This window comes from Megalobrama amblycephala, linkage group LG23 (genome assembly GCF_018812025.1).
Source record: "Megalobrama amblycephala isolate DHTTF-2021 linkage group LG23, ASM1881202v1, whole genome shotgun sequence".
NCBI lineage: Eukaryota > Metazoa > Chordata > Actinopteri > Cypriniformes > Xenocyprididae > Megalobrama > Megalobrama amblycephala.
The window spans coordinates 11044633-11069155 of record NC_063066.1 but is presented as its reverse complement, the minus strand read 5'-3'; the positions used below and the strand labels follow the sequence as shown (position 1 = coordinate 11069155).

Genomic DNA, 24523 nt, shown 5'->3' with positions numbered 1-24523 from the left:
GTAAAGCATTGAACCCTTATAAATCAGCAACATGAAGGCAACGTACAACAGCGTCCTTCCTTGTGTCCTACTGCAGATGTGTCCCTATTGTGATTTATGTGTGTCCATTTCACTGTTGTGTAGAAATGCAACAGTGAACCATGTAAAAGTCCAGCTCAGTGTTATAGGGCACTATTCAACTGGAATTGATGGGTAGTCAACAGTCTTTTCACTTTTTCAGTCATATGTGTAATATTTTGTTCATTTATGGAGATGGGAGGTAGAGTTTTCCATCCGTTAGAATAAAAGGTAGTAGAGCCAGTAGAAGATATTGACGAGGAGAAATGCCATAGGGAACAGTATTCGTGAGTGTCTGTCAATGTTGTTTGGATTCTCGATACTCATCATGGATGCTGCTCGGCGAGACATTTGCTTTACAGAGGACAAACTGCACACCTTCTCTTTCTTCTTGTCCATGGCCTCATTCCCTTCACATGCAACAGATTGCTCAGGTGTCTCCTGCTGAGTGGACCCTTCCGTCTTCATCTTTTTGGGTGTCATTGAATTGACCAAGTGAGTCGTACCATTTGACTCCTCGAATTCTTTGAGTAGTTCCTATGAAAAATTCATTTAAAAATGTAATTAGTTTTAAAAAATAAATGTGTAATTTTTAACCTCTATCCACAGATTTCTCACCCTTTGCACATCTACAATGGTCTGGTGTTGCATGGTGCAGAAATGAGCACAGGCATATTCCAGCAGAGCACCAAAGATGAAGGTGAAACAGATGCCAAGATAGACGTCGATAGCCTTAATGAAGCAGTTGGCGTTGGGAAGCGAGGTCCTGGCACCCATCATTAGTGTGGTCATGGTAAGAACAGTGGTCACCCCTGTCAAATAAATGGATTTGATATTTAGTTTATCTAGAAATGTTTTATAGCACATGTTTGCTAGAGTAATAAACTTTTGGAATCACTGGCCGATGCAGGTGCGAGCTGGTACGGAGGACTGACTGATCCAGAAAGACACCCATGACAGAACCACCAGCAATGTTGAGGGCACATATGTCTCCAGAATGAAGAACAGCACATTTCTACGCAAAGCGAAGTAGAGCACTAGCTTCGGGTAAGAACCTGCAACAGATCCAGAATACTGCAGGTGATTCATACATTCAACTTTTACAGAAAAATACTATAAATGTGGTACATTAAAAGTGGTACATTAAAAGTGGTTAATTTGTTAACTGCAAGTTACCTTGCCATACACGGTGAAAACTGTGGTTTGTAATTGACCCTTCGTCGGGAGTTTGATTGACAGGCGATCTAACCAATCATAACGCCGAATCCGCCGTTATGTCCGACAACGCAGTCAGGGGAGTTAGTAGATAAACGTTGTGGACTTGAACTTGAAAAATGTTGTGTACTGACGTCTTTCCGTGGTTGAAACAACATTCCTTGTTGTGTTCATTCGTGTTTATTTGATGCTATAAATTAACTAGTCGGAAGAGGTGGTCTGTTCACGAGCCGCTTTAACTGAGGTGCTACAACAATCCGTCATGACACATTAAAGAGCTACGAAGCAGTATTTATTGTTTAAATTTCTTTAAAAATTACAAAATTTGAAATTCGAGACTTTGTTTCATATCAAAAGTAACCTGCTCTGCCTTGTCTGTCGACGCGTTGTCAGCTTCCTCTTTGCTCCGCGATGTATTTTACACTGCGTGAGAACATGATGTGTGGCATGAGAACGTCATGGCTTGTCAGACATAGCAACAGTAACTAAAAGGCGCGGGTCTTCGCGAACGGTCAGTTGTGTTATATGTAAAATGCTGTCAAATTTATGTTTTTTGCATGTTAAATTACAGTGAAAAACAGTAAAAGGACATTCCCAATAGTCCCTACATGACACTTATGATTACTTTTTTTTTTTTTTTGAATAGTTTTGTTTCGGCGTATTTTTGTTATCTGTAATGTACATTAGTGTGTTTTGTGTTACATTTTCTGTTATTTACTTAGTGAATATTTCGTTGCTCTCTTGAAATATGTTCTTGTGCTATTTCCTTTGTGTGGGGGGGGGGGGGGGGGGGAATGGATGATCTTTTGTTATCTAATGCAGTGGCATTCATACATCTTTAAGTCAGGCTTAAGTGTCCAAATTCTTTTTTGGGACACTGTGTGATTGCGCCGTAAGCCGCTTAGGAGGAAGGACGTCTACCAAATGTATGAATATAAGACTGACTGACTGGTACTTTTCAGTTAAATAAAATGTTAAAGTGGTCAAGATATTCATAATTGAGTTAGATGATTGTACCTGTTTCATACACCGCTTCAGATACCACTGTGTAGTAGCTCTCTACACTGTACTGGGCCAGACGCAGTGTATCTAACCCCTTCACTGAGTCATTCCCTCGGGTCCAGTAAAACACCACATCCTGTAAATTATAGCCCCCTGAACATGCATGCACAAACATACAGGTTTAAGGGTTTGTTCAGCCTGCTCTTGAATAATTAATAAGATAAAATAAGTAGAATTCATTTGCATTTAATGTGTTTGAGGGTAAAAATGCTTACAGCTTTCTAATTGCAAAGTACACTCTTGTCTATCCATAGGATACTTGGTGAGGTCCATGTTGCAGGCAATGGTTGCTGTTATGCTGTGGAGAAAAGGAGGAATATTGATTGAACCATTTCTGTAGGAAGGTACCCCAGACACACATACATCTGCCTGGAGCAGCTGTTCAGCCTTTGATAAGAAGTTGTAAATTCAGATTCAGTGTTTACCGGAGAGCATAGAGCACAGTGCCATTGCTAAAGATGCGGATCAGACGGTTCTCCACAGTGACATCATGGAGGAAGGAACGCTTAGAATCAGGGATGAACGTATCGGGGATCCACAGCAAAGAAACCAGCCGTCCGTCCAGACTCAGACTTTCATTTCCAGGGAATATCAGTCGGGAATCTCGCCATCGTTGTCTTAGGAAAATAGTGGCTGTGTAGTCCTATCAGAATGTGAATGCAACAGAATCCCATAAGTCTGAATATTATCAAATAAAGTTTACAGATTATAAACATGATTAGTACCATGTTAATCTCAGAGATGGCATCAATACTGGCAATATCCAAACTCATTCCAATTTCAACAGGCCCCTCTGTGGGAACAAAGAAATGTGTTTGTATTATTCATGTTTTAATTCTCAATCTATATTTAATCAACTGCAGTTGGCCCTCACCGTTAAAGTTTGGCCTTAGGTATCGATTGTAGCCTTTCATCAGCTTCTGTATGGTGGGCTGCAGTTGCGAATCATTCCACTCGCCGTACTGATTTCCGTAGAATCCTCTTTCACTGGGAGACAGGGAGAAATGTTAACAATGTTGATGGCCCGTGATTCTTAGTCTCAATGCGTCAGATGTTTATAACTTTACTCACCCGTTTGTAATTAACAGAAACAGACTCGTCCAGAACAGAAGATGGAACAGCATTCTGTGATAATGTGATACAGATGAGCAGTGGCTGTGAAGAGTATTTAAGAAAAAAGTTTTGTTAAAATCATCTCTATTAAGAACAGATTATGACCAGTCGCTCTGAAGGCACTTTTTTGTCACCCCACACACTCTTTTCTCCAGGGATTATACAAATTAGAGAATAAGATCTTGCAATTGCGCCTTCGTATTCCACATTTGCTACTTGAAATGCTTTAGACTTCTGGCTTTATATTTTATAATTGAGATTTTTGTTATAATTATGCCTGGAAAACTAAGAACTGGAGCTTTAGCATCTCATCCAGTTTATCAAGTGGATGATAAAACTCAGATTGATGGAAGTTTGCAAGGGTTCCCGTTGTTTTTGACATACAAGTCATCATTTTTTCATTACCTTTTTAGTCATTTTTGATTTAAAGCAGTTTTTAAAAAAATAAATAAATAACCCAACAGAACAGTATATTTAATAAATCAAACATTTCTTTGAGGAAAAATTTATTCAATATAGAAATTTCCATGACTTTTCCAGGCATGTTTAAAAATTCCGATTTTCAGCGATTGTTTGATATCTTTCTGCTGTATTAATACAGTAATCAATTTATAATTGTTAATTGTATTAATACATTGTTGAATGCAATTGTAATTAGTTAATTGAACACATTCAAACACTATTTGTCCACAAGTATTAAATTTCCATTTGCATTGCAATGCTTTCAACTGTCTCTCAGCTTGAGTTCCCAGGACACTGATCCTGTTGACCAGGGTTGTTTTCACAACCCCTCCCAATTGCTACTCAAAACTAGCCCTAAACTAGCCCAATTGCGTTTCAGGGGGGCTCTCCTGGTAAAAATTGCGTTGCAGGGTGTAAAATCCACGTTTTTGGCAGGGTTCTCCTGGTAAAATTCGCATTCCATAGGCTAAATATGTTATTTGGGGTCGCTTCAACCCGCAGAAATGACAAAACAACCCGCAGCAACAGTGTAAAAGTAGCCCAATTCTTGGCAACACTGCTGTTGACCCTCACAAGTACCCATCAACCATGTAAACTTTAATGTCCCAGAAGGTTACCACAAGATGGCAGCAGTCATCTCTGCCCGCACACAATTGCACCACCCACAACCTTTCATTAATGTACTATTTTATTTAATGCACATCTTCCCAGTCACTCTTTCTCTTTACTTTAAGCTTATGAAGCTAATTGCCTTGCCTTAAGACACACCAGCAATAACCACTGCAGTTATTGTCATGGGACCTGAACAAGTAGCAGTCCATAATGAAAGGCGCTGGACCATTTTACCACAGATCAGCCCCCACCAACCATTTCTCTCACTCTCTTTCTCTCTAATTCTAAGTCTCTCTCTCTCCCCTCTCTCTTTTCTCAATGGATTCTTTTAGATTAGAGCAATCTTTCAAAATGTCATTGTGCGTCTATGACTAAACGAGTCAAATAGACCTTTTGCGCCCTGAGTTGTGAGTACAAATCTCGACATTATCATGTCAGCAATTTCAAATGTATATTTTTATATCTTTTCCACTAGCCCTCACTATTGCATTAATTTAAAATCACATATGCCAGATGCAAAAACTATCAAATATATTCTCCAGAAAGTAAACAGTGTGCCATCTTCTTAGGCATGCCACTCATCTCATTCTTCCTACTACATATTCTATCTCTTTCTCATATTCAATTATTCCTCTCTTCCTCCACCTCATCTCTCCATCCATCAGCTGTCCCCATCTACTGTCTGTCATGCCGCATGAACATCACAATGGCAGCAGTTACCTGTGGAGGTCTGAGATGCAAATCATTGTGACTTTACCCTTCACTCTTCTTCTTGGTCTCTTTCTCTGTTGGTGTACCTGTAAAATTCGGTTTGATGAAGATGTTTTCTTTTATCTTGGGTCTTCTTTCATCAAAATCTCTTATTGTTTCTTTGTTTCTCAGCACGCAGTGTGTCTCCTGCGTCCAAGCATGGCTTCCCTCACACTCGTCACTTGACTGGCTCTGAGAACATTCCCTCTCTCTGCCTCCCTCATTCCCCCAACCTCCCCCTAGTATCTCTCTCTCTCTTCCCCTCTCTCCCTCTCTCATACATGTGCACAGCTGTGTCGGATGCCTGTGATAGCACCTGTAGTCTTATAGATGAATCTCTTTCATTGCTTGGCTCCCTATAAATCAATGTCATTAACAATGTCATGTGGCTTGTGACATGCTGCATTCTTCCAATCGCACTCTTCCTCTCTCTCAATTGCCTCCCTTACAGTTTCAATCACAATTCAGTTTTCTCTTTGTTGCAAATTCACATCACATTTCACATCTGTGTCTTTCATCTATTTTGTTTCCTGCATCCCTATCCTTTTTGCCACCCCTGTTTGAAGTTTCTGTGATACGATCTATGTCATTTTATTTTCTTATTTCTCGTTTCTAGCTCTGTCTCTTGTCATGCTGTTTTCTCTCCACCTTTTCATCTTGCTTATCCATACATTCTTTTAAGAGAGTGCTATATTGTTCCATCGCAGGGGTTTTCACTGTCTTTTCTATTGTCAACCCATCCTTTGGCTAACTCATTACCAGAGGTCAAAGCCTGGCCCACACGGAATTTGTGCAACAAAAAAATTTCACAGATCTGGAACGCACATAATTCACAAAGTTGTACACACCACCTGCACCTTGTGTGTGCATTAATAAAATAGTTTGTCTAATTTGATTTTAACCACCCTATCAGACAATCCCATATGACCAAAAATATATTATCTGTCCAGAATTTGTTTAAATGATAAATATATGTCGTAAAAAGTGCTGCTTAATGGAATATATTTAAAAAAAAAAAAAAGGAAAATACACTTTAAGTTGGCTTATAAAAGCCAACATACTGATCTACTATATAAACATATAGACTGTATCTCCTCCTAGAGCTGTTTCCCCCAACCTGGGGGTCACTAAAGATTTACGAGGGGTCACCAAGCTCAGTTTGAGGGTTATTGAGGATAACCCACAATGCAATTTCTGACGGTTGGTATTACAGTTTAATGTTTTAATCATCATTAAATCCATATTTGATTGCCAGGATTTGAAAAATTAAATACTGGTAAATACTGTCCAGTATTAAGCAAAGTAAGAACTCACGCAGATACAGTGTAGGTTTTGTGTGAAAAAAATGGCGGAAAGAAGTGAGTGGTTTTACAACAGAGTTCTGAGGGAAATTATATGACTTAAAGTATGAATGAATTCTACGAATGTATCTCTGAAGGGAACTGACTGCCTTGAGAAAAGTTTAATGGCATTTTCTTTTCATTGTCCCTCTGTGTAACACGTAGTGTTTATAAGTGCAGCTCTGCTTTGTGTATGGGGTTACCCGGGAAACAGCTCTATTTCTGCTGTTACAAAATCACCACCTACTGACAGAGAATGGATTTACATTTTCATTCAGCCTGTCTGCGGTTTTTGTTTGTGAAACTCAGGCCACATTGTAAATGGCATGCTGTTGTGAATTTAGAAGTTAATTAAAGTTGGGATTTTGAATGTGAAAATAGGGGTCTCCTGGAAAAAAAGGTTGGGAACCACTGTCCTAGAGCTTTAAGCTACAACCACCAAACTCGGCTCAGACAAAGACTATAGAATAACACAAGACGTGTCACTCGTATTGTTTTGAATGGGAGAAAGTGTAACGCGCAATAGACCTTATGTAGCCCCGCCCCTTTTCAGCGTTGCGCTCGTTGTCTTTTGACTTCCGGTTTGTATTTCCACAGCGATATTACATTTATGAATGAACTGCTCGTTTTAAAATCTTCCCGATCTACTGACATTTGTTAAGACATCTGCTTTAAACATAACAATGCTCATGATAACTTTCATTAACTCTATAAGGAGCCGTTCACACAGAACGCGTTTTTCTATTCCAATGCGCTACTTTCCCATTGTTTTTCTATGTAAACACGCGCTTGACGGACGTGCATGACCGTTACGCTCGCGTCTCGCGTCTTTTGCAGCGCCTCTCACATGAGCGCCGCGTTTTTAAGACGCCGTGTCAAGTTAAAAGAATTTCAACTTTTACACGCAGCGCAGCTCATCAATGTCAGTTCCAAAACAGTGGACCAATCAGAAGAACTTGGAGGCGGGGCAAGCGTTGCGAGTTGGCATGACAACTGTTTTGTATAATGGCAACATGGCGGAGGAGGCGCTCATTGTTATCTTATTTTCTTTTTTTCCATGTCAAAACTTATATCTGTCAATTCTGATGTTTGCCTATTTCTATTATTTCCATTATTGTCGTTATTGCCTCACATCTCAAAAGCGCGTCTCGAGACCCTCGCGTGCTACGCGGCGCTTTTTTTAAAACCACTCTTGAGCGCCGCGTCTCGCGTTTTTAGACGCAAAGACGCGTTCTGTGTGAACGGCCCCTAACAAGTAAATCCACTTAACCAACTAATTATTCTTTGACAGCGATGCCATAGAAATGTACAGAGCTACCGCAAAACGGAAGTTCAAAGACAATTTTATAAAGATGGCGGCGCGCTTGTTTCTCTGGTAAATAAGGTCTATATGGCGGAATAAGTCCCGCCTTCTAAATAAGAGCCAATCGCCGACTGGTAAAGTCATCGCGTCACTTCAGCGGCCGTTAGAATCACCGGTTTCTATAGAAACAATCAGACGCGCGCCTCCGAAGAGACGCGCGTTTAGGTCTGCGCATGCGCATTAGCTTGAGCCAGCCTGAAAAATAGGTTTTTTTTGTCATGATTCGAGCGTTTAGAAACTAAATTTATGAGCCGGTTGTTGTTAGATTTCATTGGTGATTTCAAATATGAAATTTAATCGTAAGGTTGGCAAACAGTTTTGGAGAATTTGATGTTCCCCATTCAAAGAGATTGCATGATGCCCAGGATGCCCGAGAGGCGTTTCAAAGATGGCCGCCGAGTGAAATGACTTGTCTTAAAGGGACTTTGGCTCAGACGAGGCTTTTCCAAGCCAACTTTTTGTCTATGAACTTTACTCATCTAGTTTACATTTGAAATTCCAAAACCTATTATAAAATGTTATATTTTCAATCTTAAAATACATTTTGGTTGAATGTAATATTTTGGATACTATAAATATGTTTATTTTTATTTTATTTTATATATATATATGATGCCTCTACAGAGAGAGAGCTGTATATGGGATCGTTTGAAAAATAAATTAATGCACTGTCTATTTACATTATGTGCAGATGGCCAACCATGTTGACAAATGTTGATATGTTGTCATTGTCAAATCATCTCCCTTGACCTCATGGGTTAGTAAAGTGTCTATTGGATACACACTACATAATCTCACTGGAAGTAGTATGTCATTCATGTAGTTTTTGCCAACTATTTTATAAATATATAATTAATTTGTATACTACTCTTTATTTACTATTTTACACCTACTATATAGTAGGGAAGTAGGCATATTCAGATGCAGTATCAATTCCATATAGAAACTCATTTTTGGCCACAAAATGAGTGCAAAAAATGCAAAATCATAAATTAAAAATGAAAATGATTCTATTTGGGCCTGGGTTTGGCTTCATTATTTAGCACTATCTGAACAACTTGGGTTACTTCTCAAGTAACCGATCAATTTGACAGCAGTCTCTTTTTTTTCGGTTTGTGTCCATCAAAGTCTTATTCCTTTTTGTTAGGCAGTCTTCCGTTTATATTTTTGTCAGATGGAAAGCTGCCGGAGAGGGACAGTGGACTGGCTTTAATCATACCCCTGCGGATTGATCGGCTCTCCATGATTAAAGCGGACTCCTCACCATCCTCAGGCTCTAAGCCCACACAACATTGTAAACAGAGGCGCTGGATTCAAACCGACGGCTAAATGAATGTTTGACAGCACAGAGACACACAGGTGACGCCTCAGTAAGCTCAATTATATAACCTCTGCTCTCTAGCTCCAGGAAAGCCTTGTTTCCTTCTTGGAATAATGTTTATCTTCTGGTGCAAATCAGACAGTTTCTGAAAAAGGAAACTTTCTCAAATGATGCATCTACAGCTCAGGAACCGACACCGCCGGTGATGCTGCTGTTTTTATGAGACCTGTTTAAAAAGCTCCCAGCTATTGCTAGCTTATTTGCAAGGATAATAGCACTCAGCTTTGAGCAAGAGGCACCAGGTGCATCTTAGATGAAGGAACGGCTTGTGTCATCCTCCCCAGTAGACCTGCAAACATCAAGCTTGGACTGGTGGACTATTGAGTGCCAGCAGAAGAACTTAGACCAGCATGTTGTCTGAGCCAGTGACTTATACCCGGATCGACCCGAGAGCCCGAGAGGTTTATGGCTGAAAATCGGATGACTGCCACCAATCACCTCAGCACATGAATAGCTATTTCCTGTCATCTTGGTTCCTGTCACAATCCAGTTGACAGATTATCAACATGCCTACTTCCTTCTCTCCTCCTCTGCCACTCCTTTCGGATTCTCTTTAATTCATGTTACCTTCAAATGTCCTCTTTCCATTTTTGTGAAGACCTTCACATGCTGCCTGGTCTAGTAATGGTATCCTCTCCATCCACTTTAGTAGATCACTCAGACAGTTTTATAATTACAGAGCAGCTCATACATGTGAGTGAAGATTGAAATGACATCCTACATGCTTCATGACCTCATTTGTCATCATATGACTTGCATTCATTCAGATAAATCCACCAGCCTGCCATTTACATGCAGGTTACTATAATATATCAGGTCAGCTAGCTTGATTTTTGCTACACGATTCTATTCTATTATCCCGTCCTACACTCTTAAAATTAAGACACTTCTACAGCATTTATTAATCTTTGTTAATGTTAATTTCAACATTTCCTTATACATTATTAAAATCAATTGTATTTGTTAACATTAGTTAATGCACTGTGAACTAACAATGAACAGCTGTAAGATTAATAAATACAATAACAAATGTATTAGTTCATGTTAGTTAAAACATTAACTAATGTTAACAAATGAACCTTATTGTAAAGTGTTACCAAAATATCTTTTCTTTTCTGTTCCACTGAAGAAAGAAAGTCATACAGGTTTGGAATGACAACATAATTGATATTGCTTTAAGTTCCACAAATGACTTTTTATTCACTAGTTTATTGGAAAATCATCTTCAGTATGTAATCATGTTTTTTAAAGAACCAGGAAACCAATATTCTGATATCAAGAACCTATAATCTAAGATCAAGAACCTTTAATCTTCAAAAAACCTTTTTGATAAAGAGTCAGATCAAGTAGGCTACAGTGGGAAATAATTCTTAAGAATCCTGCAAAATAACCTTTATATTAATAGTGTAGCTTTCTGTATACTTTCATTTAAAAGACATTCAATTCTCACTCACACATCCATGCACATTTTGCTGTACTCACCTTTTTTGCTTTCTCAGTTCAGTCTTGAGTCCGATTGTGAACGGTAAAGGTGTGCCGGTTGTGAGGATGTGCAGGTTCTGCTCCTTTTCTCTCTTTCAGTGTTCTCCCTCTCTCTCTCTCTCTCTCTTTCTCTATTTTTATTACTCTGTCTCTCACACTCCGTCACTCTCATTTACCCTCTCGTGGGCAAGACTACTAGTGTTCGGTTTTCAGTGAGGAAAGAGAGTGTTCCTTGTCTGCATGCCAACCATAGGGATGATGTGGATGAGTGCATGGCATTAGCACGATTTGGTCTATGCCAGACTAGTCCCTGAAGGATCTGAACCAAAAATGGAATTTATAGGATATTTCTCATATTATAAGTTCCTCAGCCGCATGAGATCGTTTTTTGACTACAAAAAAGTGAAAATTCCATTATATCTTTTGATCTGCGGCGTTTAGAAGGAAAAACAAAACAAAATATGATATTCTAGATGTTAGGATAATCCGCTTACATCCACTGGAGTTATGTAAGAACACAGTATTTAGTAAATGTTTTATATTTAGATGTCCATTTCAGTTTTGGACCTGACTCTTTTCTTTCCTTTTATAACAGTTGACACACATCCTGAATGAATAATAAATCAATATCAACGTCATTTAACCACATGGTGACAAAAGAGCTGAACTGGTCAATCGGGATTCATCAGAGAATCCACCTTCAATGAGGAGAGGTAAGTGGGATTTTGCATCAGTGAAAGACTGTCAACGTCAGGGTTCCTTTGTAATGCCCAAAGAAAAGGAATTTGCCTACTGAAATGAATAAAACATCAGTAAATAAAGAAGTGAGGAAATGAGGGCTGTGGGATTTCGGCACAAGAGTGCTGGTAGAGTGTGATCTTAAGCAGCTGGAATGATGAGTGCAGCAGAACTCTACCTTGGGCACACTATTGACACATTCATTAGTGCTGCATAGGAGATGCCTGCATACGTCTCATTTATTTCTCTCTCCGGTGAACAATGTAATTGACCGATACAGTGCAAAGCTTTAAATTTAGAACATGCAAGTGAACTGCATTTGCTTTCTGCTATTAGCAATATCAGTTTATGATGCATATATATTGTTTATTTAATATATTTCTATAAATAATGGGCTTCCTTTATTTTTCATTGCAGTGGTTTTATAAATTACTTAACAATTAATTACTTATCCACCGAACTGTGTGCAACCACCTGCATACAAATACTCTTTCTCCCTCCCCTGCTTTTACCCTCAATATCAAGCACACCAGCTTCATTTACATGTTTCTGCCCTGTCCACATCTGTATTCTCCACATACTAGCTGTTTGCTATCCGTTAAACAGTTTGCTACAGGCCAGGTCACTAGAGTATAGTCAGTAGCCTGGCAACCACAAGTCAAGGTTAAAAGAACATAATCTGATCCGTTTTGTTGACAGTTTAATCTACTATTTTCTCCCAGGTGAAATGCTGCAGTTCTCTGGGTCTCTCTCTTGCTGTATTTCACTCCTTTTAAATCCTTTTAGTTGTAATGGCATACATTGCATTACCCATGACTAATGACTAATGCTTTTGCAAAACACCATATCCCTATAATGAGGCAGTGTTTAGCCACCCTGCTTGTAGCATGGTTTCATTAAAGGGGTTAGTTCACCCAAAAATTAAATTTGTGTCATTACTCACCCTTGTGTCGTTCCAAACCCGTAAGACTTTCGTTAATCTTCGGAACACAAATTAAGGTATTTTTTGATGTATTTTTATTATTATTATTTTTTTTTAATCCCCAATAGAAAGCAACGTAATTACCAGGTCCAGGAAAGTACTAAAGACATTGTTAAAATAGTCTACAGTGGTTCAACCTTAATGTTATGAAGTGGCAAGAATACTTTTTGTGTCCAAAAATAACGACTTTATTCCACAAATTCTTCTCTACCCTGTCAATGAGAGGCTGTGCTGTATTGTGAATTCACGATACAGCACTAGCCTCGAGTAGCTTATTGCTTTTATAAAACAGTTACCACACAATACAAATATTAAAGCCAAAAATGTGTATCAATGTAACTTTCAGGAAGTAAACTAAAAGCCTTCCGCCACAAAAAATAGTCCCTGACTGTGAACGGCAACAGAAGTTACATTATTACGCCATTAGATGTCTTTATGAGTGAGTCAATCAGTAGTGAAGACTTTTACATTGAAAAGATGCTTTGACTAGTGCTGTCAGTCACGGGAAAACTGTTAAAAGGACAAGACAATACATCAGACATTTAAACAGATTTTTTTTATTATGAACATAGGACTGACCTGAAGGAAAATGCTAAATTTGAATGCAGGTAATAAACTCGCTCAATTGATCTCTTTCTCACAATACTCTTCTATATAATACAGTAAGCTTCAATGAACAATATCAATTGAGAACATACAGTTTACGTTGCTAAGGGTGGTTGCTAAGGGTGTTGTGTAGTGATACACAGAACCTTTGGGTGAAGCGGTCATAGTGAATCAATGACAGGAACTAACCGTTTTATAAGAGAAATTAGATAAAATAAATAATACACAATAAAATTACAGGCATTAGTTGCTGTGCATAAAAATTACATTTTTTTTTTTCTTCAGGAAGCTAATTTATCTTTATTTCCAGTCACATTGCATGCCTAATGAGGGAAGAGGGCTCAGAGACAGGCCAACAGCATGAATCTATTTGACATCTTTAGTGTCTTGGAGAAGCACACCATTTATTTCCATAGGAAAGTCCTTTTCATCCCCTTCACTATGGAGACATGTTGGTGTATGCTGATGAATTCTGTATGTGGTGGTCACATCTTACCTTAGGCTAAGTAAGTGCACTAGAGTGAGGATACCAGCCTGATGAGCATGCATCAGTGCATACATGCTTCTGGACTCATGACGTTGTTAGATCATTTAAAGGTCACATGTATGGGTGAAGACGTAACATGTAGGGTGTCTATTAATAGGTGTAAAATTATATTTCCATCAATATGCTCTACATTTATAACTATTTTTCTAAATTATTTTATGTAGTAAATGCAAAGAATGCTTTGTATTTTTGTATTTTTTGTGTTTTCACACAAAATACTTGAAAACAGATCTGTTTCTCAAATTTGTCTGGCTTGTTAAGTTCCCACAGTCAATGTGTTAGACTTTCCCCTGATGGCTTAATAGGTTTATTTAATTGAAATTCATGCAAAGCGAGTTCAATCCTAGAGTTACAAACACATTTTATGGTTCAGTGAATCGTAATCATGTACTTTTTTCCAGAGAATATTGATAACACATCAAAATAACCCATTCATTCTGTGCTTTCTTAAGCGTTTTGAGTTTTTCATGAAACCATAGCAGACATTTAATCCCATAATGCAGCTCAGTAGTGTACACGCTAAAGAATACTCCTTCACTCCTTCAAGTGGACTATATCACTGGACTAAAGTAGGGAATAGTGAATGAGGGTATAGGGGCAATTTCAAATTCATCCAAGGTTTAGCATGGTTCAGTTAGACCATGTTGGTAAATATCACAACTACACCATTTTGGGAGCAAAAAGCATTTGTTTCACATTAGCTATGCTAACAGTTTACTTTCTCCAAGTAGTGTATATTCGATTAGTCTGAACGGCGTGCTAGGTGTCTGTTCACTCTTTGTTGAAGTAAACAAGAAGTTTCCTCTCAGATATCACACAGTATGACAAAGAAAATTCAATTTGGCTGACACATCTGGCTGATGCACCATTATTTTGAATATTTACAGTGAAAAGAAGATGTCAGGAAACACTTCTAATCCTAGATAAGGCAAGTCTGTGTTACCATGATGCTCAACATTATTTTGATTGACCCACCCCGTCTGAGCAATTACTCAGGCACTGCACTATTTTAACCACTAGGGGGAGCAAAATACACACAACACGTATATAACACTGGCTTCCTGTGCGTATGTGTCATTAAAACCAGATAACTAACCCTGCGATGATCAGATCAAACGATTAGATGAATATCAGGGTTTGAAGAGCCAACATCAACCATAAGCCTCAAGTCTCAAGGATGTGGTGAGGCATCTGTGGGACATTGTATTTGCTTATGAAACATCACAACTGTTAGTTGTTGAAACTAATAAACAGCCATGATGTTTGAAACCAGCAGCCAGCAGAGTCGGGGCCAAATGCCTCTTAACACTCATGGAGTTTTGTTTTTGTCATGTTGACATGTCAAATATTTTAGGGGGAAATAACACAGAACATTTCATTACACTAAAGTGTTTGTTGTCTCTCAACACTATTTTCACTAAATATTCTATATAAGCCCTGGTACATGTCAGTTCATTTAGAATGCTGTGCTTCCCAGATATACAGAGGATAGTTTGCATTTGGAGCAATCCAAAAGGATGAATGCTTTTTATGTTGGGATGGAATTTGACTTTGGACTGTAGATACGGAATAATTGTTGTCTTCTGTTTTACTTCCTCTTGATGAACGTCTTGTCGGATTCACTCAATGGATTGTGGGTTCTTTCTTCCGTCATTAATTGGACATTTTGTTTTCCTTTAAGGACCAAGAAGATAGAAATGGTACCTGGCATGTGTGCTACAATAGACTATTGTTTTTATTATTATTATTTCCTGATTTAGTCAGAGTGTTCAGATTATATGAATTAATTGTGTTTATTAGAATGATTGTCTAAATTCATGGAACAATGATTCAATTCACATATTATTCAGTTCAATCAAAGTGGTTAAGTGAATAAAATATGAACTGCTTAAATTTAATTTTGAAATGATATTAATTATATTATAATATTCTATTATTTATATTAAATAATTATATTATATTAATGTTTTCTCTTCATAATGTTAAATGTTTTAAAATTATCTATTAAAATTTGTATTAAATTAATCAATAAAATACTTGTTTTATGTCTTTTTAAAAAGCTTTTACATGTTCCATTCTTCAGATGCTGTACCATTTTTAATAGGTGTGTGTATGTGTGTGTGTGCGTGTGTGTGTGGTCAAGCGAGCGAGCAAGCAAGTAAAGGAATAAGTCATTGTCATTCAAACAATCAGGTCAAAAGAACGTTAACATGACTTTGTAGAAGGTTAGCTGTGTGTATGTGCGGCAATAATTCAAGGACAGCCTTTTTATCATCTGTCTCCTTAGCATGCGTCTGAAGTGTGTTAGAGTATTTACACACAACAATGACCTGGAACTGGATGGTCTTTCTCCTGCCTGATTCAGTGAATCAGAGCTTCATCTCTCTGCCTGACATCTTCATGCTGAGTTTACTAAACATCACTAATCAGTCAATACTGTTTAGCTAATAACAGTGCAGCGCGTGGTTGCTGTTTTGGCTTTGACGTTGTAGTAGTTGGCAGGAGGGTGCATTGCCCTTTAGGGAGGTTGTTCTCATCGAGTGCACCGTGTTCCTCATTTAAAATACAATGTATTGACACTGAAAAGCCAACACCCTTAAAGCTAGAAGCTTATCAGTTCTGTCATCACTTTTTAACAGTTCAATTTCAGTTCACCGGCCCCTTCCCCCCAAAACACGTCGTAGTCCTGATGGATTTGTTCATGTCTGTTTAGAGTTTACTCTATCAACACTACACAGAACCAGCTGGAATGTACCCGAATTAATGTCATCCTTGACATAACCCTCTCCCACATTAACTCCGAAAAGAAATACTATGAATTTTACCTCTAAACAGGCTATTTTTGGTAGTTCTAAGGATTCTTCAGCTTTTCTATTATGGCTTTAAGAATGAATAAGCATATTTAAAATCAGGATTGGGCTAAATCTTTGGGCTAAGAGAGCTAACCTTTACAATGGGTGTAGTTTTACCATGGTAAAGTGATGGTAACAGATGGTTAGTTTATACTATAGCCATGAATGATTACCACAGGGGTCTTCAACCTTTTTAAAAGCTCTTGATGAAAAGACAGACAGAGCATGGATCCTCATTTCATATTTTATAAAACTTTTAAGTTGCATTTAAGCTATTGATGTATTTACATTACTGTCCAAAAGATTGAGGGTGGTAAGATTTTTTAAAAATGTTTTTGAAAGAAATCTCCTATGTAAGGCTACATTTATTTGATCAAAAAAACAGCAGTATTGTGAAATATTATTGCAATTTAAAATAACTGATTTTGCTAAATATATTTGGCAAATATTCCTGTAATGGCAATGCAAAATTTTCAGCATCATTACTCCAGTCTTCGGTGTCACAAGATCCTTCAGAAATCATTCTAATATGCTGATTTGATGCTCATAATATTTTTGTGGAAACATTTTGTGTGATACATTTTTTTCAAGGATTTCTTAATGAATAAAACAGCAGCATTTATTTAAAATGGAAATCTTTTGTATTATAAATGTCTTTACTGTCCTTGCTGAATAAAGTAATTAATTTTCTTTAAAAACAATCTTACTGACCCCACACATTTCAGTGGTACTGTTATGATCGAAAATCCATTAAATTCATCATTATTGAGTCATACTTTTATAAAACATTTTAATTTTTCAATACATGGGGGACAAGCTTCTTAACTTTAGCTTTGGTTGAAATTGTATACATAATATTGTATTTTTGTCACACTTATTTGCAGTTTTTAAAAAAAAAATTATTTGAGATCAAACAATAAATGGTGGCCCCCATTCAGTAACTCTGTGGACCCCCTGGATAACCATTCATGTCCCATTGCATTCATAATACATGTCTCCCCACCACAATTAAAAATTATTAAGACTGTTTTGTTTTTATATATATATATATATATATATATATATATATATATATATATATATATATATATATAATTATTATTATTTACATAATATAAATAAAAAGACAAGTCAGGACCAGGACTTTTTTTTTTCCTGGAAAAGTCATTAATGGCTTCAGTACTGACTGTTATTGGCTGGTAATATGTCATAAAATCTGTTCCTGGAATACATCAGCAGCATCTTGAACACATTGTTTTGGTAGATTCCGTTTGAGAGACAGGTGTGTGCCACACAACAGGCAGCAGGTGTAACAGAAAATTTATAGATTTTAATCTCATTATACTGTTGAGAAATAATTCTGCCCTAAGGCTACAGGAAAGCGTGTGGTTGGTGAGTTGATATTGAGCATAGATCGAGCAAAATAAGTCAACACAAAGCAAATTAGTCAAAAACAAATGTACATTTGTTATAATAAGTGGTTACTGACCTGTAACACATTGCCCCTCACAGAAGCTCATAAAATGCACCTGTGTGAAACAGATTGAGGTCTTTGTAGACTGACTTCAACTATTTGTTTTGTTTTGTTTTGTTTTGTTTTATTCTAATTAATTAATTGTGGTCTACCCACATTCTTTTTATGTATGGCTGATCACATCTGATAAAACAACAACAACAACAACAAAAAAAGGTTGTCACACCTCTAACTGGTTCTTCACCTCCAGCTCAGTCCCATTTGGCAGAATACTAATGACAATCACCTGTCCCTCATCACCACTTTTGAGGAGGGATGACCACTTGGGGCAGTTTTGGCCTAATGGTTAGAGAGTCGGACTTGTAATCTGAAGGTTGTGGGTTTAATTCTCAATACCAGCAGGAAACGACTGAGGTGCCCTTGAGCAAGAAACCTAACCCCTACGCTCCCTGGGCGCCCGCAATGAATGGCTGCCCAATGCTCCTAATGTGTGTGCACTATTTTGGAAGGGTTAAACGCAGAGGACAAATTTTGAGTATGGGTTGCCATATTTGGCCTTCACATCACTTCACTTCAATCAAGGAATGTATATATACCCATTCTCTTTTCCCCCTAATTGTCTTGTCTCGTTTGAGTATGACCCGCATGCTTTGTGTGCCATCATCTTCTTCACTTAAGATAAGCTAAAGAAATTACTCCATCGTCTTCCGCATTGTGGCGGCTTTGCTAGCAGCTTATCACCGTGGACTGAATACTCACCTTTGTGCCCAGTTAGAGTGACGAAGCCATGGAGTTGTAGAGGATCATTCAGCATTCCAACCATGTTGCAACCAGTTTGGTAAGCTGCAGCTGGGAACCCTCTTCAGTTAACATTGATTTGTCTCTCGATCACCTGTTGATGGCCCGGAAGAACCCATGCAAGTATATTATTCACACTTACCTGCTTCTAAACAACAATGTTGTCTAAAATCCCACCTTTGCTTGTACTGTGCTTCCAGCACCAACTAGCTGAGTGTCCAGTTCATTCGTCCCGAGTCATGGTGAGTTTCGTACATCATTCCGTTCCATGAGATCTGTTCCGTTCATGCTTTCTTTTCTAAGAAGTTGTCCCCCGCCAAGAAAAAACTAATACATCAGGAACAGAGAACTGCTAGCTATCAAATTAGCCCTGGGGGAGTGGCGACACTGGCTTGAGGGGGCTCATCATCCTTTCACTGTGATCACGGACCATAAAAATCTGGAGCCCCTGAAAACCGTGAAGCAGTTGAACCCACGATAGGCCAAATGGGCCCCTTTTTTCACCCGCTTTAATTTTTCTGTCTGCTATCATCCAGGGTCCTTTAACACCAAGGCAGATGTCTGAAGTTCCAGATCAATGAGAGGGACCTGCACCACTGATCTTACCTTCTTCAGTGTTTGTCTGTCCTATTCGATGCACCCTGGTTGAGGGGATTGCCCAGGCCACCCTCCAGGAGCCAGCCTGGCAGGATGTCCACATCGTTGCAGAAGGACCTCCTAGAATCCCTTCACTCTTCGCCCAGAAGTGATCCAGTTTGTCAGGTCCTGTCCTGTCTGCGCCATGGCCAAGAGTCCACATCATTTACTATCCAGCAAGCTCCTACCTCTTACGATTCCATGTCATCCTTGGTCTCGCCTAGGAATGGATTTCATTACAGACTTACTACCATCAGACAGGTGCACAACGATTTTGGTTGTAGTGGACAGATTTTCTATAGCCTGTAAACTGATTTGCTGAAGGGCTTACCCACTACTGCATTGCAAACTGCAGAGCTTCTCTTCCAACATGTATTCAGAAACTTTGGCATCTCTGAGAATACTGTGTCGGATCATCAGTTCATCTCATGTCTGGAGAGCCTTTTTCCGCCTCCTAGGTGTGACTGTCAGTCTATCTTCGGGTATCATTCCCAGTCAGATAGACAAACATAGCGCAATATATAAGAGGTAGAGCACTACTTGTGCACTTACTGCCATGACCATCTGGACAATAGTATGCACAGAATTCCCTCAAACAGTCCACCATAGGGTTAACACCTTTTCAGTGCATACTCGGCTATCAACCTCCCCTTTTACCCCTCTGCTTCCTCCACAGAGCCAGGCAGTGATGCTGAAACCCCTCCTCTACTCTTGGATGATGGGAATCCATTTATGAGGTTAAGGAGATCTTGGATTTCCGGTGCCAAGGAGGTTGTCTCGAGTACTTGATTGACTGGGATGGATTTGGACCTGAGGAAAGATCTTGGGTGGCTTGAGACGACATCCTGGAAGAGGCCCGCCATAGTATCAGGGGCCACCTGGCATATCTCCGCCTGGTTCTATGCTTCCAGCTCAGCCCCATTTGCCAGAATACTAGTGTCAATCAACTGTCCTTCATCGACACTTCAATCAAGGACTGTATATATACCCATTCTCTTTTCCCCCTCATTATCTTATCTCGTTTGAGTATGATCCGCATGCTTCAATGCCCAATGCTATCATCTTTTTCACTTAAAGCGGAACTCAGTAAGATTTGCGAAGCTCCCCCTACAGATTCCTTCAGTGAATCACACTGTCGTAAATACTCCAAGCGCAGCTCTGGACTACAACGACTACAACGCTCACCAGCGCAGTAGTTTTTGCAAATACAGTACAAGAAATCTCGATGGAGGTGGGTAATTTTCGAAATTGTCTTATAAAGTCATAATATATACATTGTTTTTGAATTACCGTAAAGCATTTTGTCACTCTCGCGTGAACGTGAACATGAGGCGAGATTGTGTCGGGTCGGCGCAGCTCAACTTGCAAGTGCTGTTTTCTGCCGTAGACGTGCCAGAGGGGGTTAGTGCACGCCTCAAACACACCACTACAAGTCAATTAACCATCGTAAGAACTATTTATGAAGGTAAAAAACTTAGTTCTGCTTTAAGATAAGTGCAAGAAAGTATTGTTATTGTGGACTGTTATATTATTGCTTTCTACTCACCTTCTTTGTCGTCTGCCTTCTTGTATATTTTCCCCGACTGGAATAAAGAGCATTTACCGCAATCTCCTCTGTTGTCTTGTTCATCACATGAAATATGTTCTCTTTTTAATACATTTTCCACTTTTTTTTTGATTAATGAGGATGAAACAACTTTAAATATAATACTTTATGTAAATATAAAGTATAACAGATATATCACAGTTGCTAATGAAGGGAAAAACTTTGCGTCCGCTAAATTAATAAATGCAAATGTAGACAGCTGTAACTGCATCCTTAGAAGAACTTTGCATATAAATGTCTAAACAGTTTAATAGAGAGAATAGATTTCTACAGATTAATTTAATTTGCATTTTAAGGTGTATTTCAATTTCCAAGGAGATGTCAGTACTTGTAAATTAGTGTCTGGGTGGAAAACATGTCCTAATAGACAGGCCAAAAAGAAAGCACTGTGCACTTCGACTGGCAAAATAAGCAGTTGGTAATTTGCATCATTACGGTTTAGCGAGAGGGTGTAGAGTTTTCAACCAAAAGCCAACTTTCCTTAAATTTGCTTTATTGTCAGGTTTTGTTCGACTGAGTGTTTTTTCTGTTTCTTTTGGCACATTTGAAGCAGACGGTACAAAGTAGAACAAGTTCTTCTTCCCTACTTTCACCTGCGACAGCTGCTTTTAGTCTGGTACCTGACTGGTATGGAAATATATGATATGCAGAGGAATATATGCACTGCTGCATAAAAAGCAAAGATACTGTGTATGTCATATGCAAATATACCATCAGAAAAATACTTTTCTGTTATAATAACTTTCATCTGCGGTTTCTATGCGTGTGTATAATGTTTGTCTTTCTCTTTTTTCCTAAAAACATTATAGTTCGCAGGCCAGCAGGATTTTATCATAGCTTATCTCACAGGTAAATCCAATAGTGCAAGGGATTCTTTGATGTGCTGAATAATGGTATGTGTTTTGCATGTTACATTAACAAAGGAATGTCCTTAGTAATAAATCCACAGATTTCATACTTTATCAATTTTCCCATCTAAAGAGGAAATCCCTTTAGGCATGAATGTGCTTGAGGGCTTATTCTCTATTAAGCTTCAGCTCACACACATTAAACAGAATGTAAGAAGGAAAATGTTGAAATCCAGATTTGATTAATTCTTAAAAAATGTAATTCCGTGATCTCCTTGGGTGTGTTGTAAGCTGTTATGCAAAACAGTTGTTATATGATCTGAGCTGAAGTCTTCATGGTAAATTTGTACCTGCTTAAAGGTGCCCTCAAGTCAGGTAAAGACTGTCAGAAACAACCAAATGAATTCATTTCTGTCAAGATAACTGATTTACTTATACAGCAAGTCTGTTGGTGACCTTAGCAACTTATATTTTATGGATATCTTGACAGTACAAACACACACATGCGTAAACACACCACTACTGCTCTAGAAATTGCTTTTGGCCTGTAGACAGCACAAACAGAATCAAGTCTCAGACACTGTTTTCACTGAGTTCATTTTGTCTGAACCAAAGGTTTTCTTTTTAATGGTTTATAGCTTCTTTTTTTCTAGTATCATGTTTTGTTTATATCTTTGTAGTTTCTGGCTTATTAAGCATGCATTTTAAGCATTCATAAATATAGTATTTGGATACAAAAATTATATTAAACCCTAAAATTAGGCCTACTTCATTTTCTTTTCTTAATTTCATTTGTTGTTGTTGTTGTTTTTTAATTATTATATCTGTGGCAAAATATTTTAAAATATTACACATTTGTACTACACATATTTAATGTAATAATAGAAAAAAAAGTTATATAGGGTGTAATAGAGTTGTCAAAGTACCAAATACATTTTCATAATTCTTGGTATGATTGATACCACGGCAAAGACCATTGGAACACCATCCCTTTAAAGTTGGCATGACACAGAAGTTGCGTCTTTTCTTTCCTATTGTGGTGTATATCCAGTGCTGGGCAGTATTTATGATACATGTATTTCAAATACGTATTTCAAATATAAAATAGGCCTAGTATTTTGTAATTTGTATTTGATAGGGTTGATGAAAATGGCTTTGTATTTTGTATCAAAATACTTTAGTGTTTTGTATTTTTGTAGTTTTAAAATACTGTAAAATACTTTGTAAGAAGTCTACATGATGACATCATAAAACGCAGCCTCTGATTGGTGCTTACTCAATAGTTTGTCCAGACTTGTTGAGTTCAGAACAAAGTATGATGCAAAGTAGGCCCTTCATTACCAAACATCAAATAACTAAATTAGGATACAATTATGAGTCATTCGCAAACTGTTAAACGTTGAACTGTGGGTTACTTTAAAACTAACCTTCATCTGGGAGATCACAGGGATATGTGAATATTTAAATTGCAAAGTTAAAGTTAAAATATGTAAATTTTTGCTGCTAAAGGTCGCTTATTCAGTCACTTATCCTTGATTTTGTGGAATCATGGGATGTGTTGTCTTCACGTTTACAGCCAGTGGAAAAGAATCGGGATGGGACTCAGTCAGAAATCATGTTCATGGATGAGAGTATTAACATTACTGTAGTATGAAGCAGGTCGAGTGATGTTGGAGCTGAATGAGACCGCTGGAGCGATTTGCTAATGAGAGACAAACGTGACATGTCTCGAGAGCAGTGGAACTTTTATTAAGCCACAGTCACTGGTCTAGCATATGTGGGGTAACGCAGCGCTGTTTATCATATTAGATACCTTTGTGTTGAAAGTTGTTATAATGCTACATTTGTTGCACACTGTAGTAAGCTAGATCGATATTAGTCATGGTAAAACATGGTACTCGCTGTAAATCAAGAAAAGATTTAAACAAGAAGCTATATAAAATGATTAGTTTTCTTTGGTGTTTCCATGGTTTCTACAAAATAAAACCAGAAATCGAGGGTAACGCTGGTATGATGTCATTGATAGGCAACGCACAGACACAGCCCATGTCCTGCATGGTTAAAATTGCTTACTTCTCTGGATTTAAACATTCTTGGAAACATTTGGGATAATGTAAGTACAAAATATATAGCATTCTAGTGGTTTTTGGATATTTTAATCCAAAAATCCTACTGTACATATTGTGCCTTTAACTGGTTGCATATGTCAGATTTATTGCATGACTGAGGCAGACAAAAGCTATCAAACAGCTATCAGTCAGTGTAATGGGACAGATCAAATAGGCTAATTGATGGAAGGTTTGCGATGTATTTAGTATTTTTAAAATGCAAAAATACAGTAGTTTATTTTGATACATGGTGTGGCAGCTGTATTTCGTAGTTTATTTTGATTCACTTAAAATGAAGGTATTTGATATTTTATTTTAAAATACATTTTGATGTATTTTTGCCCAACTTTGGTGCTGGGTAGATTACTTAAAAATACTTAATTTATTTAACTTTTTAATTCTAATACAATACATCAAAACATGTAGCCTTTCAACATTTCTCAATTAAATAAACTTTCTTAAAAGGGTAAAAAGAAAAGTCAGTAATAAAA

General features: G+C 37.9%; 1 protein-coding gene and 1 long non-coding RNA gene across 4 annotated transcripts in view; one reads left to right on the top strand and one right to left on the bottom strand.

Annotated features, from left to right (window-relative positions):
• Positions 1–65: 65 nt before the first annotated feature.
• On the bottom strand, positions 66–11279 carry LOC125259270 (gamma-aminobutyric acid type A receptor subunit pi). Of its 2 annotated transcripts, none has more exons than XM_048176804.1 (10): positions 10838–11279; positions 3406–3489; positions 3209–3321; positions 3060–3127; positions 2760–2977; positions 2550–2632; positions 2290–2427; positions 960–1112; positions 676–869; positions 66–594 (listed from the first exon to the last, which is right to left on the bottom strand). In XM_048176804.1, exons 2-10 carry the CDS (start codon positions 3456–3458, stop codon positions 277–279), a joined length of 1338 nt encoding a protein of 445 aa, XP_048032761.1. In that variant the 5' UTR covers positions 3459–3489; positions 10838–11279; the 3' UTR covers positions 66–276. The 2 variants fall into 2 exon arrangements, with proteins under 2 accessions (XP_048032761.1, XP_048032762.1); XM_048176805.1 differs by lacking the exon at positions 10838–11279 and adding an exon at positions 5319–5973.
• The window catches only part of LOC125259277, a 30535-nt gene continuing 6432 nt past the window's right edge, over positions 421–24523 (top strand). The window contains exons 1-6 of one of the 2 annotated variants that reach the window (XR_007182765.1): positions 421–552; positions 667–850; positions 968–1104; positions 2589–2678; positions 9149–9333; positions 11433–11550. This is a non-coding gene — a long non-coding RNA (uncharacterized LOC125259277). Of the gene's footprint in view, positions 553–666; positions 851–967; positions 1105–1427; positions 1784–2588; positions 2679–9148; positions 9334–11432; positions 11551–24523 lie in introns of those variants that run through there. The other variant, XR_007182766.1, reaches the window with a different exon arrangement.